At 44.3% G+C, this 21,644-nt stretch overlaps 2 protein-coding genes across 2 annotated transcripts in view; both read left to right on the top strand.

Annotated features, from left to right (window-relative positions):
- The first annotated feature begins 6,150 nt into the window (after positions 1-6,150).
- On the top strand, positions 6,151-8,678 carry LOC121553349 (sclerostin domain-containing protein 1-like). Its single transcript, XM_041866389.2, has 2 exons — positions 6,151-6,518; positions 7,677-8,678. Exons 1-2 carry the CDS (start codon positions 6,311-6,313, stop codon positions 8,123-8,125), a joined length of 657 nt encoding a protein of 218 aa, XP_041722323.2. The 5' UTR covers positions 6,151-6,310; the 3' UTR covers positions 8,126-8,678.
- Positions 8,679-11,094: 2,416 nt separating this feature from the next.
- LOC121553358 (D-ribitol-5-phosphate cytidylyltransferase) overlaps positions 11,095-21,644 on the top strand; it is a 35,302-nt gene continuing 24,752 nt past the window's right edge. The window contains exons 1-6 of the mRNA XM_041866403.2: positions 11,095-11,518; positions 11,996-12,272; positions 13,069-13,218; positions 19,064-19,168; positions 19,497-19,542; positions 20,256-20,353. Of these exons, the coding sequence (XP_041722337.2) occupies positions 11,289-11,518; positions 11,996-12,272; positions 13,069-13,218; positions 19,064-19,168; positions 19,497-19,542; positions 20,256-20,353 (906 nt within the window). The 5' untranslated portion in view covers positions 11,095-11,288. The remainder of the gene's footprint in view (positions 11,519-11,995; positions 12,273-13,068; positions 13,219-19,063; positions 19,169-19,496; positions 19,543-20,255; positions 20,354-21,644) is intronic.

Here is a 21,644-nt window from a genome sequence, read left to right as displayed (position 1 = left end):
TTGTCACGAGTTACAAAGCCAGAACCCAGAAGCAGACCAGGACAAGGTAAGTTGAAACGAAGGTGAGTGTTTATTTACAAGTTCAAGAGTGATGCTGAATAATCCAGGGAACAGAGCGGGCGGCGTTGATTAGTTGTTGGGGGTGCAGTGGTTGATTCAATCATGGCTCGGCAGCCGCCGACCACCAGGCAGAGGTTGGATGAAGGTTCGGACGAGTGACTGCAGATGGAACAAAACGGAGGTAAGTAAACAATAAATCAACAAGGTGCAAAACAACAAAACTAACGCTAGAAGCTCTACGACTGATACTCTGGTAAACCTACTGTTCATGGCTAACGATCCGGCAGGGAATGGATGTTAGGCCAGAGCCTAAGAAGGGTGATGATCAGGACCAGGTGTGCAGATTGCTGATGGGATGCAGGTGCGGAAATCAAGAGAGCTCCCCGGAGCGTTCCAGAACCCTCGGGAAACTGGAGATCACGAGCAGAAAAACTAGTCCACAGACAGGACCCGACTCAGACTGCCGGGATCGTTACAGTACCCCCCCTCCGACGAACGCCACCGGGCGGACTCCCCGGAGCGCCAGGATGGAGGCGGTAGAAGTCACGGATGAGGTCAGCATCTAGGATCTGTCGCCGCGGAATCCAACTCCTCTCTTCAGGACCATACCCCTCCCAGTCCACGAGATACTGGAAACCCCGGCCCCGCCGTCTGGAATCCATGATGCGTCGCACCGTGTAGGCAGGACCACCTCCGATCATCCGAGGAGGAGGAGGAGGGAGGCGGAGGAGGCAACAGAGGACTGAGGAAAACAGGCTTGAGGCAGGAGACATGAAAGGTGGGATGGACTCTGAGCGTCCTCGGGAGTTTGAGTCGAACTGCCACCGGATTGATCACCTTCTCCACCACAAACGGACCAATGAACTTCGGTAACAACTTCCTAGACTCAGTCCGTAAAGGAAGATCCCGTGTAGCCAACCAGACCCTATCTCCGATGGTATAGGTGGGAGCGGGGATCCGGCGACGATTCGCCTGGAGCTGATACCGGTCCGAAACTCTAAGGAGTGCCTTTCTGGCCCGATGCCAGGTCCGGTGGCAACGACGAATATGGGCCTGAACAGAAGGCACTGAGAGCTCCTTCTCCTGAGAAGGGAACAAGGGAGGTTGGTAACCATACAGGCACTGGAAGGGAGACATCCCAGTGGCAGATGTAGGAAGAGTATTGTGGGCATACTCAACCCAAGGCAACTGAGAGACCCAGGAGGTGGGGTTGGAAGAGGCCAGGCAGCGTAGCGTGGATTCCATCTTCTGGTTGGCTTCTCCGCCTGACCATTAGATTGGGGGTGAAAACCAGATGTGAGACTGACTGTAGCTCCAATGGCCAAACAGAAGGACTTCCAGACAGCAGAGGTAAACTGAGGGCCACGGTCGGAAACGATATCACTGGGCAAACCGTGGACCCTGAAAACCTCCCTAACCAGGATCTCGGACGTCTCCGAGGCAGAGGGAAGCTTGGCAATTGGCACAAAGTGGGCGAACTTGCTGAATCTGTCCACGATAGTCAGAACGACCGTGTTCCCCTCAGAAGCGGGCAACCCAGTGACAAAGTCCAGGGCCAGATGCGACCATGGTCGCCGGGGAATAGGAAGGGGGTGAAGTAGTCCAGAGCTGGGCCGATTGGTACTCTTATTCTGCGCACACACTGGACAGGCAGCAACATAACCCCGAGTATCCTCGGCCATGGCAGGCCACCAAAAACGCTCTGCGAAGAAGCGCCATCGTCCGAGCCACGCCAGGGTGACAAGCCATCTTGCTGGCGTGGGACCATTTGAGGACCGCAGGACGAACCGACTCAGGCACAAACAACCGACCGGGTGGACCGTTACCGGGACCGGGCTGCGTCCGAAGGGCCGCCATCACCTCCTCCTCAATCTTCCACCTAACAGCTCCCACGACGCAGTTCCGGGGGAGAATTGTCTCGGTCTTGGACCCACTCTCCTCCGTCTTGGAGAACATCCGAGACAAGGCGTCCGCCTTGCCGTTCTTAGATCCAGGTCGGAACGTCAGGGAAAAATTGAATCGTCCGAAAAACAACGACCACCTGGCCTGACGGGGAGTTGAGACGCTCTAGCCGATTGCACGTAAGCAAGATTCTTGTGGTCAGTCCAGACCATAAACGGTTGCTCCGCCCCCTCCAACCAGTGGCGCCACTCCTCCAAGGCAAGTTTCACCGCGAGAAGCTCCCGGTTACCCACATCGTAATTCCTCTCCGCAGGCGAAAGGCGACGAGAGTAGTAGGCGCAGGGATGGAGTTTACTGTCCGTGGAGCATCGCTGCGACAGGATGGCGCCAACTCCCACATCAGACGCGTCCCACTTCAACGACGAACTGACGGGCCGTGTCCGGTTGAGAGAGAATCGGTGCGTTGGTGAATCGCCTCTTCAAATCCAGAAACGCCGATCCGCCTCCGGATTCCACTTGAAGCTCCTGATACTGGAAGTCAAGGCAGTTAACGGAGCGGCCACACGGCTGTAATCCCGGATGAATCTGCGGTAGAAATTCGCAAACCCCAAAAATCTCTGGAGCTGCAATCTCGTACCGGGCTGGGCCCATTCCAGAACCGCTCTAACCTTCTCCTGGTCCATCCTAATCTCTCCCCTGGAGATGATGTACCCGAGAAAGGATGTCGTGTGGGCGTGAAACTCGCACTTCTCGGCCTTCACGAACAGGCGATTCTCCAACAATCGCTGCAGAACCTGCCGGACATGCTGGACGTGGTCGGAAGGTTCCTTCGAGAAGATCAGAATGTCATCCAGATAAACAAACACAAAGAGACCGATCATGTCTCTCAGGACGCCGTTCACCATACTCTGGAATACCGCTGGAGCATTGGTCAGTCCAAACGGCATCACCTGATACTCGAGTGACCCATCGGTGTATTGAAACCCGTCAACCACTCGTCTCCCTCTCTGATCCGGACCATGTGATACGCATTGCGTAGGTCTAGCTTGGTGAACACCGTAGCACCCTGTAAGGAGTCGAAGGCAGAACTCATCAAGGGCAGGGGATACTTGTTCTTGACCGTGATGTCATTCAACCCCCGATAATCAATACACGGTCGAAGAGAGCCATCCTTCTTACCCACAAAGAAGAATCCTGCCCCCAGGGGTGATGACGAGGGACGAACGAGACCAGCAGCTAGGGACTCCTTGATGTAGGTCTCCAAAGCCTCACGTTCAGGGCGGGAGATACTGTATAACCTTCCCTTGGGGTAGACAGCTCCAGGGAACAGGTTGATGGCACAATCATATGGTCGGTGGGGAGGGAGTGACAGAGCCTTCTGCTTACTGAACACTTCCCCCAAATCGTGATATGTCTCGGGAACCAGGGACAAATCTGGGGGTTTAGCCTCAATCACCTGACTGGGAACCGAATGGGGACAGGCAGTCTTGAGACAGTTAGCATGACAATCAAGGCTCCAACTCGTTACCCTTGCCCGTCACCCAATCGAACGTGGGATTGTGTTCCTTCAGCCAGGGGTATCCAAGGACCAGAGGAACATGGGAAGACGGCAGAATGAAGAATGAAATCATCTCCGAATGATTCCCCGACAACAGCATCTTAACCGGTTCAGTCCTCATCGTGATACGTGCCAGCCTACTGCCGTTCAGAGTGGTCGCTTCAATGGCTTCCGGCAATTGCTCCTTGAAAGCCCCAGCTGTTCCACCAACTCGGCATCAAGAAAGCTTCCATCGGCACCTGAATCGATAAAAGCGTTAATCGCTAAGCTCTGATTCCTGTTCACAAGGGTAGCCGGGAAACGGGGTCTGACAGAGGTATTGAGAGGTCGAAACTGGCTCGCTAAAAGTCCTCCCAACTTTAGCGAGCCGCGCAGTTTGACGACCGCCGGGAACAGGTGGCGAGGTAATGTCCCGAACCACCACAGTAGAGGCAACAGTTAGTCCTACGTCTGAGTTGGCGTTCCTCCTTGGTTAACCCGTGCCGCCCCTACTTGCATTGGTTCCGAATCGGGAGACAGGACCTCTCCACTAATCCTGTGTGGTGGACGATGATCGACGTATTCTGGTCCAATCCCCGACCCGACTGGAACCTGAGAAGCTGATCGATTGGACGGACCCCATTGCTTCTCCCTCCTTCGCTCTCGGACTCGATTATCCACCCGAATAGACAAGGCTACCAAGCTGTCCAGGTCACTAGGCTCGGATAGGAGATCAACTCATCCTTGAGCTGCTCCGACAGACCCTGGTAGAAGGCCGCTTGCAGAGACTCCTCATTCCACCCACTCTCCACAGCCAACGTCTTGAACTCGATCACGAAGTCGGCCACGCTACGAGTTCCTTGGTGAAGCGAAAACAGGCGCCTAGCTGCGTCCCTCCCTCGGACGGAATGGTCGAAAAGCTTCCTCAGCTCGGGCCGTGAACCCCGGGTATGAAGCCATGCAGGGGTCTTGTCGTTCCCAAACGGCTGAAGCCCACTCCAGCGCTCGACCACGCAGCAACTCAATCACGAAGGCTATCCTAGCCTTGTCTGTGGCATAAGAGTAGGGCTGTAGATCGAACACTAACCCACACTGCATAAGGAAAGAACGGCATCTTCCCAGCTCCCCCTCATATTTATCCGGCGTCGGAACCTTGGGCTCACGGAAGGACACCGCTCCAGACGCGGCAGGCGAGATGGGTGAAACCGGTAGTGGATCCTCCACCGGAAACTCGCTGGTTCTGGACCTCCGTCAGACCGGTAGAAAGGTTCCGAACTGCCAACGCGATCTCCTGTAGCTCCGTGCTATGATGGCCCAACATCTTCTCCTGATGGGTAATGGCATGGCGAACAGAGTCCAGGTCCGCTGGGTTCATACTGGCCGGATCGTTCTGTCACGAGTTACAAAGCCAGAACCCAGAAGCAGACCAGGACAAGGTAAGTTGAAACGAAGGTGAGTGTTTATTTACAAGTTCAAGAGTGATGCTGAATAATCCAGGGAACAGAGCGGGCGGCGTTGATTAGTTGTTGGGGGTGCAGTGGTTGATTCAATCATGGCTCGGCAGCCGCCGACCACCAGGCAGAGGTTGGATGAAGGTTCCGGACGAGTGACTGCAGATGGAACAAAACGGAGGTAAGTAAACAATAAATCAACAAGGTGCAAAACAACAAAACTAACGCTAGAAGCTCTACGACTGATACTCTGGTAAACCTACTGTTCATGGCTAACGATCCGGCAGGGAATGGATGTTAGGCCAGAGCCTAAGAAGGGTGATGATCAGGACCAGGTGTGCAGATTGCTGATGGGATGCAGGTGCGGAAATCAAGAGAGCTCCCCGGAGCGTTCCAGAACCCTCGGGAAACTGGAGATCACGAGCAGAAAAACTAGTCCACAGACAGGACCCGACTCAGACTGCCGGGATCGTTACACAGATATTATATCACAAGATACAGTGCATCTGCTTTGCTTTCGATGCTTTGTGGTATTCTACACAGGAGGAAGGAGGACCCTATATTTAAGGTTCATATGATAATGACACTGAACAAAAGTGAATCAGATTTAATTCACATGAGTAACAATTAGTGTTTATGTGTGACACTTATTTTCAAATCTGGAAGACAAGGCTGAAGTGAATGCTCCCACAGAAGTAATTATATCTCTCGTTGACATAAGTAGCGCGCACACACAAAGACTCCAGGTAGTCTAGGCACTCCAATCATTAGCCGTAAACATGACAGGGGATTGAGAGGTCGAGAGGAAGAGAATGACTGAGACCATATCAGCTTTCATTTTTGAATTAAGAGAATAGGTGAGACTGCATGTCAGAACATGGAAGATTATTAAATGACGAGGGAATATAAAATTGAGCTAGGCAAAAAAAAAAAAATGAACAGAAAAGGAACACATTATTGTAGAGACCAAAAGTGGGGACTCTTCTAATATTTTGAATAGATTAAATGTGATGAATAGATTGCGATCTGACTTATAATTATAATGAAGCACAAATTACTCAATAGCACCAAATCCCATCAATTGGAGTGACAGGAACAGAATCATTCCAGATGTTGTAGACTCACTGGCTCTGCTGCGCACAGACAAATGGGCGTGGTTATCCAGTTATGCCCAGCCTTCAGTCAAGAGACCCCATGATGTGCACCTGAGCGGTTGCCAAAACAAGACGCGGGCAGGCCAATATAAATGCCCAGAATGTAGTATCTCTGCCGCAGACATATCTCTGCCGCAGACATCAGAGGCACAGAATCAGTTTACTGACAGGTGATCTGCTTATTCCTTACATTCACAGAAGCAAACATGCACTTGAGTGCATGCGAGTCGTGCCACCTGGTATTCTTGTTTTGTATTCTTGTGAGGAGTTGCCAGGCGTTCAATAATGATGCTACGGAGATCCTATACTCGCACGTGGATACCCCTGTGCAAGATGCCCCGAGCAATGTCTCTTTAAATCGGGCAAGAAACGGCGGGAGAGGCGCGGGAAATACTGCTGGGAACGATAGAGTTGGTGAGTACTGTTTCTCAAAACATTGAGAAATTGTGCTTTAAGGTTTTTAACTATTTTCACTTGGTTTTAAACTTTTTTAATTTCAAGACAAGTGTATAGCCAGATTTATTCCAGCACAAGCAGATTTATAGAGGCTTCTACAATTAGTTTGTTGAGATGGTGTTCTCTACATGATATCTGAAATGTAGAAGATAGTAAATAAGCAAAATAAATAGGCAATTAATATACTACATTCTTAATGTAAAAATGTAACTGTTAAAACTACAACCAGCTGTTTTATATATATAGTGGGCCTATGAAATATATCTTATTTATATTCATATTTAGTATTTCATAGTACAATAGAAATGGATAAGATCAGCTCTGGTCAGTAGCTAAGTAGTGACACTCTCCAGAGACAGTATCAGATGCCCTAACTGAGTGAGACCAGGCAAATTTGGCACAATGATCTTCAATACACACACACGCACACACACACACACACACTCCTGGCAGGCGTCCAAGCAAGGCAGTAGTGATGAGTCACCCAGGGCAGCCAGGCTAGTGTTTGGGGAGTGATCGTGTGTCAGCGCCACTGAATGGAGGTGTGTTCCTATGCACAGGAAGTCTGTGATTGTGGCGCTGTTTGACTTGAGCTCTTTCAGGACCCCGAACATGAAGGAGAGAAAAGGAGCCTCTCCTCTCTTCATTCATCAGACTCTGTCATAGAGAAGGGGGCACATTGTCACAGAGGTGTATGGCAGTCTGTGAATGGGGCCCTGGCTTGGATTACAGTGTGAGTGAGGAGCTGTAGCCTGGAGCAGAACAGTGCTGATAGTCTTACCAGTTGCCCGCTGATAATCCTATTAGAAAGCCAGCTCCATTGACATAGCTCAGAACACTAAAGCCCTTCCTCTCATGCAAGAGCAATGCACCATTTCCTCTCTACAAGCCAGTAATCGGTATAGGCTTACAGTCTGTGCCAAAAACCTAAAAATGAACCAAATAGACCAAGACAGCTGTGTTTTTAATGTTTTCTGATCAAAACCCTTTTATGTTACCTGCAGTAGAATTAAAAGTGAAACCAAATAGTTTGGGGCTACAAAATGATGTTTTAATCTTCACTAGATGTTCAAAGTGGTTTGATTCTCATCGTTTTTCTGTTTCTCTCTCTTACAGATCAGAGAAGCCAAGTTGGCTGTAGAGAGCTGAGGTCCACCAAGTACATCTCTGATGGCCAATGCACAAGCATCAACCCCATAAAGGAGCTAGTATGTGCTGGCGAGTGCCTCCCCGCCCAGATGCTTCCCAACTGGATCGGTGGTGGCTACGGCAGAAAGTTCTGGAGCCGGAGGAACAGTCAGGACTGGCGCTGCGTCAACGACAAGACGCGCACCCAACGCATCCAGCTGCAGTGCCAAGATGGCAGCACAAGAACATACAAAATCACAGTGGTCACCTCGTGCAAGTGTAAGAGGTACTCCCGGAAACACAACGAGTCAAGCCATATGAAGTTTGAGGAGCCTACCTTGTCTCAGCCCCAGCTTCTCCACAAACACAAAGTCAAAGCCAAAAGGAGGCTAGGGAAGATCAAGCTAAACGAGAACTGGCATGAAGCAGAGCCCTAAGGCAGGACTGCAGAATGCCTCAGTGACTGTGGTCTTGGATTATCTCTTATTGGGACTGGCTTGTTGTGAGGAGGACCACTGAGAGTGACTTTGTAAATGTGAATGGCCTTCTACATCTGAGGACCAATGGGCACCATTAAATCATTAGCTAATTAGATGAAATGAACCTAAATGGGGTCATCATGACCAATTGAACTGTCTGGAACTTTAAGATAACTCACATCATTCAAGATCTTGTATGACAATGTAAACCTGCACTTCACTCCATTATGCAAACACAGTTTTACAGCCAATATAATGTAATAAAATAGGCTCTGCATGAAAAGGGATTTCCCAACACAAAAGCACCACAAATACACAACACAATGTAAATATGTGTACATATATAGTATCATATAGTCCTCTGAAGTATGATAACATATGTATAAACGTTTTCTATAAGATGTATATGATGTAATATATATTTTGTATTGCTATTCATTTGATAAACCTTTTATATGCATCACACATTTGTCATTGCTCATGTTTCATTGAAAAAATAATAAATGTTAACACAAACTTCACCTTATTGTATTGTGTTGGTTCTTACTTTAGAGACCTACTTTGCCACTTTAAAATAGAATATTACCCAGTATTATTAACTTCCAATACATGCATACTTTGCATACTTTATTGACAACGAGGCCTGCCCTTGATGTTCCCCCTGCAATTACTTTATGTCCCGGGGGCCATATTCAAGTTCTTGTTTCATTGATGTTAATCCATGTCCTGTGGTAGGCTACTTACACATAGTCATTTAGTTATAAACATATCTTGGGTGGCAGCGCATGTCGACCACCTACAAATCTGTAGGCCTACCCCAAATTGCTCTATGGACCACTAGATGGACTTTCAACTAGATGGACCCCTTGACTTTTTCCACTTTTTGTTACTGTACAGCCGTATTCTAAAATTGATAAAATTGTTTTTCCCGTCATTCATCTACACACAATACCCCATAATGACTAAGCCAAAACAGGTTTGTAATTATTATTATTTTTTAAACGGAAAGTATTCAGACCCTTTACTCAGTACTTTGTTGAAGCACATTTGGCAGCGATTACAGCCTCGAGTCTTTACATTTTAGTCATTTAGCAGACACTCTTATCCAGAGCGACTTACAGTTAGTGAGTGCATTCATTTTTTTTTCTTCTTCTTGGGAATGATGCTACAAGCGTGGCACACCTGTATTTGGGGAGTTTCTCCCATTCTTCTCTGCAGATCCTCTCAAGCTCTGTCAGGTTGGATGGGGAGCATCGCTGCACAGCTATTTTCAGGTATCTCCAGAGATGTTCGATCGGGTTCAAGTCCAGGCTCTGGCTGGGCCACTCAAAGACATTCAGAGACTTGTCCCGAATCCACTCCTGTGTTGTCTTGGCTGTGTGCTTAGGGTCATTGTCCTGTTGGAAGGTGAACCTTCGCCCCAGTCTGAGGTCCTGAGCGCTCTGGAGCAGGTTTTCATCAAGGATCTCTCTGTACTTTGCTCCATTCATCTTTCCTCGATCCTGACTAATCTTCCAGTCCCTGCCGCTGAAAAACATCCCCTCAGCATGATGCTGCCACCACCATGCTTCACTGTAGGGATGGTGTCAGGTTTCCTCCAGACATGACGCTTGACATTCAGGACAAAGAGTTCAATCTTGGTTTCATCAGACCAGAGAATTTTGTTTCTCATGGTCTGAGAGTCCTTTAGGTGCCTTTTGGCAAACTCCAAGCGGGCTGTCGTGTGCCTTTTACTGAGGAGTGGCTTCCGTCTGGCCACTCTACCATAAATGCCTGATTGGTGGAGTGCTGCAGAGATAGTTGTCTTTCTGGAAGGTTCTCCCATCTCCACAGAGGAACTCTGGAGCTCTGTCAGAGTGACCATCGGGTTCTTGGTCACCTCCCTGACCAAGGCCCTTCTCCCCCAATTGCTCAGTTTGGCTGGGCGGTCAGCTCTAGGAAGAGTCTTGGTGGTCCCAAACTTCTTCCATTTAAGAATTATGGAGGCCACTGTGTTCTTGGGGACTTTCAAAGCTGCAGACATTTTTTGGTACCCCTCCCCAGATCTGTGCCTCGACACAATCCTGTCTCGGAGCTCTACAGACAATTCCTTCGACCTCTTGGCTTGGTTTTTTCTCTGACATGCACTGTCAACTGTGGGACCTTATATAGACAGGTGTGTGCCTTTCCAAATCATGTCCAATCAATTGAATTTACCACAGGTGGACTCCAATCAAGTTGTAGAACCATCTCAAGGATGATCAATGGAAACAGGATGCACCTGAGCTCAATTTCGAATCTCATAGCAAAGGGTCTGAATACTTATGTAAATAAGGTATTTCCGTTTTTTATTTTTAATACATTTGCAAAAATGTCTAAAAACCTGTTTTCGCTTGTCATTATGGGGTATTGTGTGTAGATTGATGAGGATTTGTATTTATTTAATCCATTTTAGAATAAGGCTGTAACTTAACAAAATGTGGAAAAAGTCAAGGGGTCTGAATACTTTCCGAATACGCTGTAGGTCAAGTAACCCCATATAGTATAGGCCTACACATACAATTATCATATCACACTAGTTATACTTTACTTTTGCACCAGATCAAGCAAGTTTGAATAAATAAATGAATATGCGCCAGGTAACCTAGTGGTTAAGAGCGTTGATCCAGTAACTGAAAGGTTGCTGGTTCGAAACCCTGAGCCGACTGAAAAATCTGTCGATGTGCCCTTAAGCAAGGCACTTGACCCTAATTGCTCCTATAAGTCACTATGGATAAGAGCATCTGCTAAATGACTAAAATGTAAATGTATGCTCAATTGCATCAAGCAGTCAAAATTAAAAAGACATGAAAGCATGCAGTATAAGCAAAATGATGTCATAAATAACCACAAATACATAGAACATCAGCAAAGACCCCACAGATAACATTAGTGACGCATAGCTGGCATGGGGCTTCCTTGACAGCGCGCAAGCGTAGCACTCTGGCTGCAACATAACACGATACAAATCGAATCAATCACACGTCTACGCTACTCCTCCCATAAAGGAATGAATGAAACTGTATACGGGGATACCGGTAGGATGTCCTAATTCATCACCGTTAGTCCGTTTTGACTTCAAATGAATCAATTGCCCTGAAGCATGCAAGAGGAAACGGGCGACATGGACAGGCCTGTTGAACCAGGGCATTTCTCAGCAAGCGAAGCCCGGTTGGACAAGCACATTGCGGGACTTTGCAGCGTCGATTTCCCGGTAGCTGTGGTTCTTCCAGCCGGTGGCAGTGGAGAAAGAACGGGGCTACTGACACCCAAACAGTTCTGCACATTTCTCAACAGACCTCTTATAAGCTACACAATTCAAACTTTCGAGAGGTAACACTTGAAGTGTCGAATGTTTGCATTCAAAAACATATCTGTCCCTGCCCCTTAATCTTGTCACTGCACGAGACAGTAGCCACATGTAAACAAACCACTTCACTGGGGTGTCAAGCGCTTTTATGTTATCGTTGAATCAATTAAGGTTTTGTAATGTCTCATTATCCCATTCAATAGATTTTTACTGAATCCATCAGGTAACACATTCCAATTTTGAGTCTTTCTACAACTTCCAACAACGTCTACAGCCTACTTGTTCTTGATACTACCATGTATCTTTGTTCCATAGTGACCATTTCAGTGGAATTCTGTTGAAATAATGTATGCAAATAATTGCACCAGAATGTGTTATGTATGGTAATATAACAAGTCATGACACAATTAATGAAACAAATAAACTCAACAAGAATGATATGTTCTAACCACAGTACTAAAGGTGTTGACTTATAACTATACACACTGTTTATTTGACAGAGTGCCATGGATCCAAAGCATTGTTGTGGTGGTTGCCAAGGAGAGCCTCGACCTGATGATGGACATTATCCACCGCTTCCACCACAGAAAGGTCCTAGTGGTACATGGTGGATCTACTCGCCACAGATCTATATTCAATGGGGTCCGGGCCCTCAGTGAGGGAGAGGATGGTACGGCCCGCGTCAAACCAAAGGTGGTAATCATCCATGATGCAGTGCGGCCCTTTGTGGAAGAGGACTTCCTCCACAAGATAACAATGGCTGCCAAAGAGCAAGGGGTTTGTACATATTCAAACTTCTCTATCTCTTCCACCCCAACACAGTAAGTGGGGCTCAGATGGACTGATTCATTGCTCTCAACTGTAGCCATGTACACCTACTGTAAGCCATCACACATGAAAACCACATTGGCTGATATTAGTGGGTAAGGAAGACATCGATATGTTTAGATGGTGATTCATATTTAAATTTTACTTGCTGTGACATGATATTGTTGAAGGCTTGTCACAAAAGTGAGAAGTGAGCGCAGGAGCTCTTTGACATTGGGGCTGCCATTTACTGTGTGTGTGTGTGTGGGTGGGTGGGTGTAAGTGACTGACTCTCAATGCCAGCAGTCTGGTCTTCATTAACTTGCCAGTATCCCCGATCATGATAAAATGTCAGTCTTCTCCGAAGAGCATGATATTAATTTGGATTTTAACAACATGTGTAACACACATAACACATGTTTGCTTTCATTCCATTTGCAAGTCATTTTGTACCCACTATCTCATTGACCATACTTATTCTTGGCACAATGGGGATTTCCATCCTCAATCATGTCATGGTCACAAGAAAATATTATCTTGGGAATGTTGTTCATTAAGAACTTCCAATTGTACAGGAAAGGCATTGTGTACACAAGCTGTTGTTTAGCAAGGATTTATTGTTGGTATCCAGCCATGGTTAGAGCTAGTGTGGTAAGCCTGAAGACACAACAGGATCGGAACCATTTGATACATTTTGGATGATGTGTGTGTTTGCCATAAAGAATAAAAAAGAATGACGTATTCCGATCTGTTTATTATTTTGCAGGCTGCTGGGGCTATCCGACCTCTGGTTTCCACGGTGATTGCTACCACATTGGAGGGCTACCTGGACCATTCTCTGGAGAGAACCAAGTACAGAGCCAGTGAGATGCCCCAGGGATTCATCTATGATGTAATCTACCAGGCTTATCAGAGGGTAGGTACTTGTAAGCACTAGGCAGCTCTTGTACACAAGCATCTCTTGTAGTCTACCCAAGGTCCAGTCAATAAAAACTGGTAGCCTGTTTTTGGGGCTATGTAAAAAATACATAGCCCCGTGAACCCAGCCTGATCTCACGATAACGCACATTCTGTTTCAATTAAACAGAACGTGAGTGCACCGGTCAGTCTGCTTGACCTGGCTAAAAATGACTATGTTTCCCATGCACATTTGAATTAGGGATGTGACTGATAAAACAACAAACTATTGAATGATTTTCTTAAATGGAAATATGCCAACAAGGATGCACCTTGTCCAAACCTAGCCTTGTACAGTAGTAAGTTCTCACGTTTAGATAATGTTTTTGTGAAGTTGTCTTCACCTCTGGTCAGGGAAATAGAGAACCTTGGATGTCTGCAAAACCTTTTTCCAAATCGAGCACTAGTCATGTCCTGCAGGTTTTTAATGTTCCCTCTCAATGTCAAATAATTGCTTTAAAAGGTCCCTCGAATCACATAAAATGACAGTCAGAGAGAGATTTATGCTTGAGAAATAATTATGCCCAGCAATGCGACTAGATGACAAAAGACTTTATGATTCTCATACATCACACCAAGTCTTTACAGTCGTCCATTGTTCACCAGATGTGCTCGAACCTGCAGGGTTTCAAGCTGAAGAGTTTGTGGTGAGGGTGCCTTCATTTTCACTACGGCGTGATTATGTCTGGGAAAGAAATGACACATTAATATACTCTGGCACTGTGAAGCGTATCACTGTCGAACAAAATAAAAATACCTCTTGGCTTTGGTAAAGGTAACGTAAAAATAACATTGAAGTAACATGGTTAATACAGGTCTAACTGTCTGTGATTTCTTTTCTTAACATGTGAGACGATTTGGTCGTTTGGAGGAAGGATTGTTGACATATATTTGACATCTTTATTTGAAAGCGTAATTCAAATTTTGGCCTTATCCAGGCCTCCTTTAAGACTCAATAATGATTCATCTGTAGGTGCTACAAAACATTGGTGTCATATGAAGCTTTACTGCTTGCTCTGTAGAATGAGTAGTATTTTGATTTCAATAACAATTGATGAATTAATGAATATTGAAAAATATAAACATGAACAATGTTTGGATTCGTTATTTGGAAAAGCAATCTATTACTTATTACTCGTTATATATATATATATTTTTAAAGCTGTCTATTCAGCACGAAGCTCGACTATAGGCCTACCTGTAGGCTATCAGATGAGCGAAGGTGTAGATTTTCCTTTGGTACTTTTTGCCGTTGTTTGGTAGGTTTCGTTTGACTTACATACTGTAGGTCCTTGATGATAAGTAATCCCTTTGATTATATACCTTGTATTTCAATGCATTATTATGTGTAGGATTTATCTGACATAGTTTGCATTCGCCCGCGGTCAGTTAATGCACCAGTTATTTGAATTTTGAGGTCGGCATTTGAAGTCGGACTTGTTGTGATTGATAGCCTGTATTTAATGGCTTTAATATGTAGGCTATATATATTTTTGTAAAGCTGCCAGGATGTTTATGGACAATATTCCTTTGATGTGTTAGTTTTATCAAGATATCATTTTGTTGTGATAAGAGGCACTTTTCCGTTTTGAATTACATTTAATCAGATTTCAATTGTTTATATGGAAATTGCGTTAGAACATATTCAATATTATTTATGTTTTATCATAATGAGTATAAATGTCTCCTCTTTAACACATTTCTGTGGAACAATTCCATATAGGGTGAATATCGGTGTGCCAATTGGAAGCTGGGGATGATTAGGGACAGGTTGGGGAATTTAACCATGAATCTGGGGTTAACACCCATACTCTTACGATAAGTGCCATGGTATCTTTAGTGACCACAGAGGTTTAACATCTCATCCGAAAGACGGCACCCTACACTGGGCAATGTCCCCAATCACTGCCCTGGGGCATTTTTATTTATATATATATTTTTTTTAACCAGAGGAACGAGTGCCTCATACTGGCCCTCCAACACCACTTCAAGCATCATCTGGTCTCGCATCCAGGGACCAACCAGGACCAACCCTGCTTAGTTTCAGAGGCAAGCCAACAGTGAGATGCAGGGTGGTATGCTGCTGCCAATGGCCTACTATCAAATTGGGAGACACTGTTACTTTCAAACTGACACTCCTCTAGGAGAAATACTATTTTTGGGGATTATGAAATACATGTTTTCTTAACAGAAATCCATTTTCTAAATAGGATCAAATGTTCCATTTCATTTTCCTTAAATCTGCTATCAGCTAGCTTGCTAGAGAGAGATAGCATAGCTTCATTTTACTTAGAAAGACATGACCTCACCAACAATAAAACCCTAGCTATCTATATTCATAACCATACATGTACAGTGCCTTCAGAAAGTGTTCACACCCCTTGACTTTTTTCACATTTTGTTATGTTACAGCCTGAATTGAAATTTTGGATTACATTTAGATTTATTTGTCACTGGCTTACACACATAATGTCAAAGTGGAATTATGTTTTTCGAAATGTTTACAAATTAATAGAAAATAAAAAGCTGAAATGTCTTGTCAATAAGTATTCAACCCCTTTGTTATGGCAAGCCTAAATAAGTTCAGTAGTAAAAATGTGCATAATAAATGGACTAATAATAATAGTTTTTAACATGATTTTTGAATGACTACCTCATCTCTGTACCCCACACATACAATTCTCTGTAAGGTCCCTCAGTCGAGCAGTGAATTTCAAACACAGATTCAACCACAAATACCACAGAGGTTTTCCAATGCCTCGCAAAGAAGGGCACCTATTGGAAGATGGGTAAGTTTGTTATAAAAAGCAGACATTGAATATCCCTCTGAGCATGGTGAAGTTATTAACTTACACTTTGGATGGTGTACACCCAGTCACTACACAGATTCAGGCGTCCTTCCTAGCTCAGTTGCCGGAGAGGAAGGAAACCGCTCGGTGAATTCACCACGAGGCCAATGGTGACTTTAAAACAGTTACAGAGTTTAATGGCTGTTATAGGAGAAAACTGAGGATGGATCAACATTGTAATTACTCCACAATACTAACCCAATTGACAGAGTGAAAACAAGGAAGCCTGTACAGAATATAAAATATCCCAAAATATGCATCCTTTTTGCAACAAGACACTAAAGTAATACTGCAAAAAATGTGGCAAAGCAATTCCCTTTTTTTCCAGAATACAAAGTGTTATGTTTGGGGCAAATCCAATACAACACATTACACACCACTCTCCATATTTTCAAGCATAGTGGTGGCTGCATCATGTTATGGGAATGCTTGTAATCTTTAAGGACTGGGGAGTTTTTCAGGTAAAAAACAAACGGAATAGAGCTAAGCACAGGAAAAATCCTAGAAGAAAACCTGGTTCAGTCTGCTTTCCAACAGACACAGAGATTAATTCACCTTTCAGCAGGACAATAACCTAAAACACAAGGCCAACTCTACACTGGAGTTGCTTACCAAGAAGACAGTGAATGTTCCTGAGTGGCCGAGTTACAGTTTTGAAATAAATCTGCTTGAAAATCTATGGCAAGACTTAAAAATGGTTGTTTAGCAATGATCATCAACCAAGTTGACAGAGCTTGAAGAATTTTGAAAAGAATAATGGGCAAATGTTGCACAATCCGGGTGTGGAAAGCTCTTAGAGACTTAGCCAGAAAGACTCACAGCTGTAATCGCTGCAAAAGGTGATTCTAAGGTGTTGACTCAGGGGGTTGAATACTTATCTAATCAAGATATATGAGTGTTTTATTTTTCATATTTTATTTTACAAATGTTAGTATTTCTCTTCCACTTTGACATGGGAGAGTATTTTGTGTAGATCATTAATTATAAATGTTCCACAAAAATACCTAAAGAGTGTTTTAATACATTTAATTTGTATGAATAATTGACGTTTATCATGAATATATATTATTTACTCGTGTACTCTCTCAATTATCCTTCTTTACAATAAATAATTAAGTGTCCCTCTTTGCCAATCAAGGTGGCCCAATTTGCCAGTATCGGACACGTTACTTGGAAAAAGTAACTAATAGTAATACAATATTTGAACACAGTAACTTGTTATATTACTAATAAAAGTAATACATTACTGTAACACAATACTTTTGTAACTCATTACCCCCAACACTGAAAATGTTTTGATTTGGTGAATTTTTCAAAATATTGTTGAACATAATATACTCTACGGGCATTTCAAAGTTCTAGAGTGCGATCTCTTCTACTTTTAGAGTTATGATCCAATTTGTAAGCATTACAAACAGTGAATGTGAAAATCTATTCAAAACAGTTGCCCTCTGCGGGTGATGTGCAATGATAGAAGTAAAAGGAGGGCTGTGATTGGTTACATTGCCTACTATGACAATTCCTCTGTATAAAATTGTCCATAACATTAAAACTAGCAAAGATTCCACTTTGGAACTTTGATATGCCTGTAGAGTATATTATGTTCAACAATATTGAAACATTTGCCAAATCAAAAAGGGTATATTTTCAATATTCATGTTTCTATTTTTAAATATTCATACATTAATGTAAGAAAATCATTATTGAAATCAAAATACTACTCCTATTACAGAGCAAGCGGTAAAGCTTCATATGAAACACATTTTTCTTTGTAGCACCTACAGATGAAACATTATAAATTCTTAAAGGCTTTTTCTGTCTATCACAAATCCGTCAGTGCAAAAATTCACCATATTTATTTTTCAAACAGCCCAGATACTTCAGAGCTCTGCTATTTGAACCTTGGCTCCATTAGATGGTGATGCAGATACCAGTGTTTTGAAGGACGTAGGAAGCCTTGACTAAGAGCCGAAGTATGGGTCCAATTGGAGCTCCATTTGTCTGCAGTTATTTTGGTTCCTGGCACATACGAATTTTAGATTACCAGGGAGCCCTGTTGATTTTGGCTTTGACTCTCTGAAAATGAGAGCACATTCACTATGCAAGTGAATCAGAGTGTCAAGGCCAGTCAAATAGCATCTCACCGAAAATTAAGACAAATTTGTAGTGATGTAAGTGTATTTGTGAGAACGAGAGGCTCTGGCGCGATGGGGGGGTGCCCCACCCCCACCCCCTCTCCACTTGTGTCCATCAAAGTTGGGAAAGTGTAAGGTGTCTGTCAAGTTAGCACTGTAGGACATATTCTAAAAAATCTACGTGAGCCTCACATTTGTAGTTTGACATGCATTGAGCCTGGCAGAACTCTGGGCTGAAAAGACAAAGGCGAGACACTCTATCCTGTCTCCAGTGTATGCCTTTGTACTGGGAGAAAATGCTACAGGTTCAATTACCATATTTCTCATGTAATTTCTACTTCAGTTCCAGGGTCCTGAGAAAAATACCCTCTCTTTTATAATCCCAATAAATTATTGTCCACATATTATCTCAGGTAGCATGAGTTAGCCTTTAGCCTTTGTAGTCCACACACAGTATCTTAAAAGCCATGAGCTCATCGCTTATATCAAATTTTCAATGCAATGCAAACTACAGCAATGGCAATCTGATTCCAATGTGTTCTCACTGCACTGGGCCAAAGTGTTATGAACTCAACTAACTCAACTGTTGTTTGATTTGGGGTGGCAGGTAGCCTAGTGGCGAAAGGTTGCTGGTTCGACTCCCCGAGCAGACTAGGTGAAACATTTTGTTTAGATGTAAATATGGTCGATGTGAGTTTGTGACCTATTCTCCTTTGTTTGTCCCCAGAAGACTTGCTCAACTCTGTTTAAGAAATAGGAACTAACTCAGTTTATTATGCATCGTCAACAATCCCACGCCTCTTGTGTCCTGTCCTCATAGTGCAGCGCGTCAGACTTTGAGTTTGGCACCGAGTGCCTTCATCTGGCTCTGCAGTACTGTGGCACCAATGCCAAGCTCATCGAGGGCCCGCCAACCCTGTGGAAGGTGAGCCAGCCTGGGACACTGGAACTCAGTTTGGGACAATGCCTATAAGCCTAAATTAGGCCATTGCCTTAGCACTAACTGTATGCTTATTACTAGTTTGTTATACAGGGACAAGTACAGATTTTAATTTATACATTGTGTATTGTATTTAATACTATTTGATATGATGACTGAAAGTAAAGGGTTTTTATGGTTTTGATAGACTTGAAATAAGCCAGTAATGGGGTAAGGCCTATGAATCTAAATATATTTGCACTAAAATTAACAATGCTTTTTAGAGCAGGTTTGATGCTAACATGTTGTTAAACTAAGTTTATTTGTGCTGTAGGTGACCTACAAACGAGATCTGGCTGCAGCAGAGTCCATTGTCAAAGGTATGTGACTGTGTATCTGTATGTATGTTTATACACAACTTCATCATTATACTGTTTTTAAGTGCAATATTTACATGATGATTGTTTGCCTCAGACAGTAACCATGTACTTTATAGACCTAATGCATGTTATCACTATTTTCTATACAACATAAGTGATGTAAAGGTGTTTTGTCCTGTGTGAGGCAATGCCAGTTTAGAATGGAATGGAGTGACGTAGACGAGAAATAGAATAGGATTTTATTGTTCTCCCAGGAAAATATTCTATGAAGTCTTGTTTAGGTTTGTCAGAAAGAACGGGAGGGTGTTTGCAGTCTCTGATGTGAATGCCATCCATACAAGTCAGGGCAGGGTAGAGCCATCATGGTCTCTACACAATCAGGGAAACATACATAAAGTCATCAACCCTACTCTTTACCTCTGTATGCACCTGGGCCAACCAATTAGATTATGACATATTGACAATAGTAATTATACCAAGAGAGCTTTGTGTATGAATGAATTCATTGTTTGTGTGTGTTTGGAGCATATGCAAGAATACATCTTCATCTGTGTGTGTGTGTGTTTCTTTGGCACATCACTTCCCCACGTAAATCAAGTTGAATCCCGAGTGCTGATGATGTAAATTAATTCTCACAATGTTTAAAGATGATTATCATTGCTAAGTAATGGAGATTTACAGCAAAAGTGGTCAAAGTACACTTTCTTTTTCAGAGACTCTCTCCCAGTCGGCTTGTGTTATCACAGGTGGGTCTGCACAGGCTACAGAGCTGGCCAACGCTCTGCAGAGGAGCATGGGAGCTTTGGACATGGTATGGTGATGATGATGTTGATTATGATTACGATTACAATGTTTGTGAGATTCCACATTCGATCATCACATTGATGTTTCTTCCACCCCACCCCTCCAACAACCCCCCTCTCCCAGACCATGTGAGCTCCACTTGGGTGGGCCCTGGTTAGACTAGCCATCTGCGGTCAGACCTATAATGGAGCTTGTCTGAAGGCTTCCACACCCTCCTCCCTCCATCCCCCCTCTGCCTCTCCACCTCTCCACCTCCCCGGCATGACGGAAAGCAGATGGCAGTCATATTGGTCATGCCATGGGAATTGTCTGATTAATTGAGTGTTCAGAGATGAGTCTTCACTCCCACCCTTCGTCCGTCATGTTGAAGGGCTCCCAGTTTCCCCATACCGTCCCCATATGACACATCTCCCATTCATTCTCAGTCATGGTGAAGGGGTCACGGGTTGTCATATCGTCCCCCACAAATCACACTGCACAAATCACACTGCACATCACACTGCACTCCATTCTCATTTGTTTTAAAATAGACACCCCTGCCTCCCAACATACCGTCCCCACATTACTGTCGAGAGTATGTTCCTTCCTGCATATATCAAAAAGTATATACAGTACATCCTCCCTCTGTAGTTGACAACAGAGAGGGGAAATGCATGGCGGATGAAGTGTTTTGGTGTTACAGGGAGAGCATAGACCCACCGACAGCTCATCCTCCTGTGAAGCAGTGCCAAGCCCTTCATCAGGCAGTACACGTCAAACAGGCAGCGGATCTAGCTGTCGAGGTGCTAGGCAGACCCCTGAGACGTATGGGATCCTATGAACCTAAGGCTTTGGCTCTGATTGGAACCATCGTTCCCTGCACTCAGGTGGCCGGTGGGGTCATGTTGGGTGCACGCGTGTCTGGGACCAGATACATCCTGATACATCCTTCCCAGGGGTTCGAGGGAGATGAAAGGAGAGGAAACGGAGAAGGAGGAATTAGCTTTGTGATCAGTGCCATTAATGAATCTAATACAGGGGATAAGGGAGGTAGAGGCTGAGCTGAGCTGGAGCTTGGAGGCGAGCACACAGTGTAGTGTGTGTGCAGGTGGAGGATTTGGCAGCTTGTGTGTGTGCTATTGTGGGGAGAATATGATTAGGGGATTGTCATAGCAGGATGAATATGGACGTGATCCCATAATCATAGTGGAAGATACAAAATAGACATTAAATTGTATTAATATGCAATATATTATAAACAATGTTCTTGTTAGCACTTTTTTTTCTTGTTCTGTACACAATTTGGTAAATAAAACTTT

This window comes from Coregonus clupeaformis, chromosome 37 (genome assembly GCF_020615455.1).
Source record: "Coregonus clupeaformis isolate EN_2021a chromosome 37, ASM2061545v1, whole genome shotgun sequence".
NCBI lineage: Eukaryota > Metazoa > Chordata > Actinopteri > Salmoniformes > Salmonidae > Coregonus > Coregonus clupeaformis.
This window is presented reverse-complemented; position numbering and strand designations above follow the sequence as displayed.